This window comes from Micropterus salmoides, unplaced genomic scaffold (genome assembly GCF_014851395.1).
Source record: "Micropterus salmoides isolate LMB-PRFRI ecotype aquatic unplaced genomic scaffold, ASM1485139v1 Ms_hic_scaffold_4, whole genome shotgun sequence".
In the NCBI taxonomy this organism is placed as follows: Eukaryota; Metazoa; Chordata; class Actinopteri; order Centrarchiformes; family Centrarchidae; genus Micropterus; species Micropterus salmoides.
Genome location: NW_024043372.1, coordinates 10,578,698 through 10,586,211, shown reverse-complemented (window position 1 = coordinate 10,586,211; position 7,514 = coordinate 10,578,698). Strand labels below are relative to the sequence as shown.

General features: G+C 37.8%; 2 protein-coding genes across 2 annotated transcripts; both read right to left on the bottom strand.

Annotated features, from left to right (window-relative positions):
• Positions 1-891: 891 nt before the first annotated feature.
• Positions 892-2,850, bottom strand: LOC119885842 (transcription factor HES-5-like). Its single transcript, XM_038696132.1, has 3 exons — positions 2,782-2,850; positions 2,419-2,611; positions 892-2,306 (listed from the first exon to the last, which is right to left on the bottom strand). Exons 1-3 carry the CDS (start codon positions 2,848-2,850, stop codon positions 1,918-1,920), a joined length of 651 nt encoding a protein of 216 aa, XP_038552060.1. The 3' UTR covers positions 892-1,917.
• Positions 2,851-5,492: 2,642 nt separating this feature from the next.
• LOC119886887 (transcription factor HES-5-like) lies at positions 5,493-7,039 on the bottom strand. The gene is made up of 2 exons (XM_038697860.1): positions 6,902-7,039; positions 5,493-6,793 (listed from the first exon to the last, which is right to left on the bottom strand). Exons 1-2 carry the CDS (start codon positions 7,022-7,024, stop codon positions 6,371-6,373), a joined length of 546 nt encoding a protein of 181 aa, XP_038553788.1. The 5' UTR covers positions 7,025-7,039; the 3' UTR covers positions 5,493-6,370.
• Between the last annotated feature and the right edge of the window lie 475 nt (positions 7,040-7,514).

Below are 7,514 nucleotides of genomic sequence, written 5' to 3'. Positions count from 1 at the left end.
CTTTTCCAGTTCACACCAGAGCCAGCGAGCAATCACTAACTACAAAAACATGTGCCAAAAAAAACGGAACTAGGAACAAGCTGCCACCTACGTAGTTCCAGTAAGAAGGTCGCATACCCATTTCACAAAACTTATACTGTTATTATCTCAACATGACTGACATAATGTATGTAAGTTATATGCTGTAGTTATAAGATGACCGACATACTAAATAACATGGGGCACGAAAAGAATAATTGTACCAGTATTACAATAACAATATTCTTAAACGTTGTGCTGCTGATTTATATCAGAGGAACAGTGACAACAAAAGGTCTAATTTAAAATGAGTTCCAATTTTGAGAGCCATTCTCCCTTTTGATATCTGTCTCTTCAGGGCAAAGGTCTGGATCTATTGTCCCACAGGGCTCTGTGAGTGAGTTTCTCCTGGTTTCCCACACTCTGTCCTTTCACTGCTTTCACTGGAGGAACAATAGAAGTGTGTCTTATTATGCACATCATTAAATACAATGTCTGAACTACTTAAAGAGGGAAATGGTTAACTTGAAACTTTTTACATTAAAACTGACAATTACCCTAAAATGATGCTTCAGCAAAATTGTCTTTGAGTTAGAAACATTCTCATTTGGTTTGATGACTTGACTTACTGGAAACAGTGACAAAGCTTTGATATTCCCTTTTCATCACATTTAAATTTGTCATACATAGTTTTACTTTAAATGTGTTGGTTATGTGTAAGCATTTTCTGAATGAGCTGAATTTGATCTTAATGTGCCAATCAAAGGTTGGAACAATGATGGAGACCTATCAATTAGAGAGTTTCTCTGTCACCATTATAAAGAGGGTACCAAATAAACACAAGGACATGACAACAGAAACATTTCAGCTGACAGCGTTTGTTTATTCAACACAAGAAGTGAGACAACTCCAACTAGAGGTGATGATACATCACAACAACAACTTGTAGATTCCTACAAGACACACTGTACTCAGAGAGAGTAAAGGAACAGCTGTCTTTATAAACGACAATGATTTACAATATTTGACAACACAGTACAGATTTTTTTTTTTATGAATGGATTAAAACTTTTGCACTTAGAGAACAAAAAATAAAAACTGACCTTAGAACAGATCACATTGCTCTTAATAAGTTTTCAATTCAATTGATTCTCAAAGTTTTAAATTACATTGTCACTGGAAAATTGCGACAATGTGACATTAAATAAACCTTTTACTTTAAAAACATAAACATATTGATCTTAAAACAGATAATTTTTCAAAATTCACCTAAGGTGAAGTGAAGTTTATGATAAAATGTCCATCAAAAGGACAATTAAGATTTTAGATCAATTCAAAAGAATCAATAACTTTCAAGAGGGAACAAGTATCACCATTGCATTATATTTTAACAATATATAATGTATAGTGAATTATAAATCTGTCACAGGAAAATTGTGACCTTAAGCATAACTTTTAGAAAAAGGATACACATTTGGATCTTAGAACAGATCAGTTTTGAGTTACCAGAGAGATTTATTGCCATTATGACAATATGTACACAACAACGTCAGTTACAGTTTTCTGATCACTATGATCAAAATCAATCAAAATATATCATGTTTCCAGAGCATTAATTACTACCAATACATGAAGTACAGTGAAGTATAATAATAATTGCTGATGCAATCAGATTTGGTTCATGCAACATGCATGACAAGATGTTCTCTTTCTAAACTTGAAAGATATTGTTGCTGTAACTTCCTTAGGAAATTACATCTTGCACAAAGAAAAAACACAAAATGCTGCTTCTGTACATACAGAAGAACAAGTCCATAAATTTCAAAGAATTCAGTTCAGTAATCTTTGACCAATGTGGTCATCTCAGTTTGTTTGGTACCAACTCCAGTCTGTAGGTGTCTACCACGGCCTCCAGGGGGCGCTCCTGGCCAGACTCTTCTCTTTGATAATGCTGGTCTGGACTGTGGAGCTCAGAAGAGAGATGTCAGCCTCTCTCACCGTCTTATCAGAGGAAGACTGCAGCTTGTTGAAGTGGTTCACAAGTCTTCTCTGGGACTGTGTCTCCACCTCCTCTTTAGACAGGAAGTGATTCACCTCCTGGACACAGCTGGAGTAGCCCTGATCGACAGCTGCTGAGTCCACAGCTTGATTCTGCTGTTGCAGTCGTCTCAGGACACAAACTGTCATCTCCAGGATGTCTGGTTTCTCCAGCTTGGAGTCTGGCTGCTGTTTGAGGAACTCTGGACCCAGGAGAGACTTGAGCTTCTCAATGCTGCTGTTGATTCGAACTAGAGAAAGAAGAACAAAGTCATTAATACACTTATTCTGCAGTATAATGTTAGCATGAACAAAAACAGTCTCTCATGAATTACATTTAGTCTCCTTGAATCTTCAGTTTACCTTGTGGGTCAGAGTCAGATGCTCCTGAGAAACGGTCATTGCTGCAGTGATTGTAGGTGCCATGGTTGGATCTCTGTGCTGTAGAGGTCTCTGTTGAGAGAATCTGATCTCTGCTGGCTTCATCCCTCCTTCTTATAGACCAACATCTCCATATGAATGTGTGGGTTTGGGTCTGACTGGAGTTTCTCACAGTCTAAGCCAATCAGAGAGCTCAGTGAGACAATCAGGCATGTGGAGCAGCAGTACGTTGAATGCTGTTATTGCCTGGGGGACAATGATTAGATCTCAGGGGAAAAGGTGGAGGACTAGGGGGTGATGGAGAGAGACTCAGAGAGCTCTGTGTGAATCTGGGAAAGTGGTGACCCTGTAGAGAGAGCAGATCTGCTGCCTGATGCTGGGATCAATGACTTTGACTGAGCACACACTGATCATCTCAACACACGTGGGACACTGGCAGTTAATTGCATCTAGGGTAAAGACTTCATAGCCTACTTGACACATAGCATTTTTTTGTAATTTATTTAAATTTAGCTATAATGCTGTATTTGAGCCACAACCTAAACTCTAGCTCATGCAATTAATGCAATTTTCCTCCATTTTTGTTGATAATTCAGTTAGATTTTTCATTTCTTAAAATTCAACCTTTTATTTTATTGAACATACTTTATTTTAGAAAATCACTTTTCTCAGATATTATTGACACTGACAGTTTAGCTTCTATGGTGAAAAAAGGACTTGTATGTTCCATATAGCTAAATTAAAGTATTTCTGAATTTTTAAAATCTAAATGCTGTTTTGGCCACAACCTAAAGTCCGAATAATGCCAATTTTCTTCATTTTGTCTGATAATTCAGTCAATTTTCATTTCTTACAATTTAACCTTTTGTTTTAGTGAAAATGCTGTATTTGGGTAAATCATTTAAATTAGCTAACAAGAGTATTATGCCCATGATGTATTTAAAAGATATTCTAAAAAAACTTGAGAACAACGATCATTCTGATGTTAAGATGTTACACAGTCTTCTGGCTTGTGCCTTGTAGTCAGTGTGGGTAGAAAGTTGGTTTCAGTTTCCCACACTGACTCTCTGAATGCTGTGGTCAATGAACAACAGAAGGACTTTGAATGGAGCTTTTGTGACTGATACTGGAAGTGTGTTGAAGTAGAACCAGAGCCTGACGTCACCAAGCATCTGGAGGGAAAGAACACCATTGGCTGGTTCTGACAGTTTGTACGGCGTAAAATTATTATGGACATTTCATCATAAAGAATCAGCTCAGTTGATTTCGAAAATGATTTAGTCAGCTTCCAATCATTGTTGTACATGTGGCCGTCCAATTATATTTGTGCCTTTGTATCAGCAACTGGATAAAACCTCAGAATGAGGGTGGGAGGTTGAGGCAGCTGTTTCCTGAAGTGTGCCAAATCTCTTTGAAGAAAAGTCTGCTGCTGGTGAGGTTGAGGGTGCTAATCATGCTAAACTCTGCTCTCCAGAGTTTTCCCACACAACCTTAGGAATGCGTTTAGGATTCTGTTTTTCACACATGGAGGTCATTAATTGTCTTTGCTTTGTTTTTACACTGAAAAGTTCAACCAGATTTAATTTAAAAATACATAAAGTCAATATCAGGTGTAATGGAAACCACAGGAAAAATGACCAGTACTATACAAAAGCGTCATTGTCTGCCAGATGATTAGCTCATCGGGGAACGCATGGACCCGTGTATTTTCCAGCACCAGTTTCAGAACAGCAACAGATAGTTCTGTTAAGCTCAGGATGGACAATTAACTCTTTTAACTCCTCCCTCATGATATGTGTGCTTAAGTGAATAAAATTAGAATCTGCTTATGTTTCTTCAACTGTAGAACAAGTTCACTGCCATTAAAAAAACAACATAAAATGTAACAAACTAAAGTCACCATGTGACTCTTGGCTTAGTTCATATTTACTCTTATAAAAGCACTGACCTTTGTGTTATCAATATTAAACAATGTTCCCTTTTTCTAGTATAATTTTGTTAATTCAGAAAATCGTATGGTTCTAATCCTGAATTTTTAATTAAATTAAACAAACAAATATCATACTTTATAAGTTATAAGTAACAATCCACTATCACATTTAACTGAACTGACGGAAACTCATACAATGACTTTTCAAAGCTGCAACTTCAGAAAATAACATATGTGAAACTGGTGATGTTGATTTTCATCACTTGAAAAAAGAGCAGAGTCTATGATTTGAAACTGGCTCCAAAATTTGCAACTTCTTAGCCTGCGCCCCTTTTAATCTCTTCAGGGCAAAGGTCTGGATCTATTGTCCCACAGGACCATGTGAGTGAGGTTCCTCTGGTTTCCCACACTCTGTGCTCTCACTGCTTTCACTGCAGGAACAATAGAAGTGTGTCTTATATTGCATCTCATTAAATACAATGTCTGAACTATTTAAAGACGGAAATATTTTCATCTTTTCTATATTACATAAATATAATGCAAAAACTATGAGGCAGCAAAATTGTCTTTGAGTTGGAAAATGTTCTCATTTCGTTTTTGATGACTTGAGCTACTGCAGGTAAGAAACAGTGATGTAGCATTGATATTTCCTCTTCATCAAAAATCTTGATGGAACTGGGTCATAATTTGCTGTTTAGGTAACATATGCACAAACAATTAATGTGTATTCAATTTAATTTAAAAATTTTGCAATTCAAGGTTGGAACATTGATATGATTCATTTGAAATTACATTACAACGTCCTTCTTTTATCAGTATGAAGAAGGTAACCATGAGACACAAAAACATGAGAACACAAAATTTGCAGCTGGCAGTGTTTGTTTATTCAACAAAGCACAATGAGCCACATGAAGTGAGAAAACTTCAACTAGAGGTGATGATACATCACAACCACAACTTGTAGATTTCTACATGACACACTGTACTCAGAGAGAGTAAAGGAACAGCTGTCTTTATAAAAGACAATGATTTACAATATTTGAGGACACAGTACTCACTGTCCTTTGAGAATTCTCTCCCAACAGGATTCAAATTGTTGCATTTAGTGAACAAAAGACAAAAATAGTACAGGTCACATTGTTCTTAATAAAAAAAATACATTGCCACTGGAAAACTGTGGCACTGTAAGATTGAACAAGCCTTTAACAATAAAAGGATAAACATATTGATCTGAAAACAGATTGTTCATCAATAATCACATAAAGTAAGGGAAAGTCCATTATGTCCATCAAAAGGACAGTTAAAATTTTGGATCAATTTAAAATCATCAATACCTTTCGAGATGTAACAAATATCACCATTGCATTATATTATACCAACACACAACACAGTGGAGCATAAAAGTATCACAGCAAAATTTTGACCTAGAAAAAAGGTTCAACGTTTTGAACTGGCGACTTGTCCAGGGTGTACCCTGCCTTTCACCCGATGTCAGCTGGGATTGGCCCCAGCTGCCCGCGACCCTGTATGCAGGATAAGCGGTTTACGATGGTCGGATGGATGGATCAACATTTGGATCTTAGAACAGATCAGTTTTGAGTTATCAGAGAGATTTAAGTGAAATAAAGTCCATTATGACAATATGTCCATAAAAAAGACAGTTAAAATTGTCTGATCACTATGATCAATAACAATTTGAAGATAAAAATGTTACCATGGCATTAATTACTACCAATACATGAAGTACAGTGAAGTATAATAATAATTGCTGATGCAATCAGATTTGGTTCGTGCAAAATGCATGACAAGATGTTTCTCTTTCTAAACTTGAAAGATATTGTCATTTCCTTAGGAAACGTCATCGTGCACAAAGAAAAAACACAAAATGCAGCTTCTGTACATACAGAAGAACAAATCTGAAAAAATTCAAGGAATTCAGTTCAGTAATCTTTGACCAATGTGGTCATCTCAGTTTGTCTGGTACTAACTCCAGTCTGTAGGTGTCTACCACGGCCTCCAGGGGGCGCTCCTGGCCAGACTCTTCTCTTTGGTGATGCTGGTCTGGACTGTGGAGCTCAGAAGAGAGAAGTCAGCCTCTCTCAGCGTCTTATCAGAGGAAGACTGCAGCTTGTTGAAGTGGTTCACAAGTCTTCTCTGGGACTGTGTCTCCACCTCCTCTTTGGACAGGAAGTGGTCCACCTCTTGGACACACCTGGAGTAGCCCTGATCGACAGCTGCTGAGTCCACAGCTTGATTCTGCTGCTGCAGTCGTCTCAGGACACAAACTGTCATCTCCAGGATGTCTGCTTTCTCCAGCTTGGAGTCTGGCTGCTGTTTGAGGAACTCTGGACCCAGGAGAGACTTGAGCTGCTCAATGCTGCTGTTGATTCTCTCTCTGCGTAACTTCTCCACCAGAGGCTTTCTGAGCTGCAGAAACAAAGAGCAATGTCATTGATAAATTTATTCAAGGTGTAGTGTTAGTATAAAAAGACAACATTTCATAAAATATTGAGTCTCCTTGAATCTTCAGTTTACCTTGTGGGTCAGAGTCAGATGCTCCTGAGAATCGGTCATTGCTGCAGTGATTGTAGGTGCCATGGTTGGATCTCTGTGCTGTAGAGGTCTCTGTTGAGAGAATCTGATCTCTGCTGGCTTCATCCCTCCTTCTTATAGTCCTGCATCTCCATATGAATGTGTGGGTTTTGGTCTGGTTGGAGTTTCTCACAGTCTTAGCCAATCAGAGAGTTTGGTGAGATAATCAGGCATGTGGAGCAGCAGCACGCTGAATGCTGTTACTGCCTGGGGGACAATGATTAGATCTCAGGGGAACAGGTGGTGGACTGGGGGGGTGATAGAAGGAGGATTACAGAGCTCTGTGTGAATCTGGGAAAGTGGTGACCCTGTAGAGAGAGCAGATCTGCTGCCTGATGCTGTTATCCATGACTTTGACTGAGTACACGCTGATCATCCCATCACACAATTGAAGGTATAAAATTTCTGATTTAGAAATTACATATTAAATAAATATTAAAACTAAGTGGAATTATTTTTGCTTGGTCTTTTATTTAGCCAATACCTGAAATGTAGCAGGTCACATCTATTTTAAATTCATAATTCAGTTAGATATGACCTTTAGTTTATTAACTTA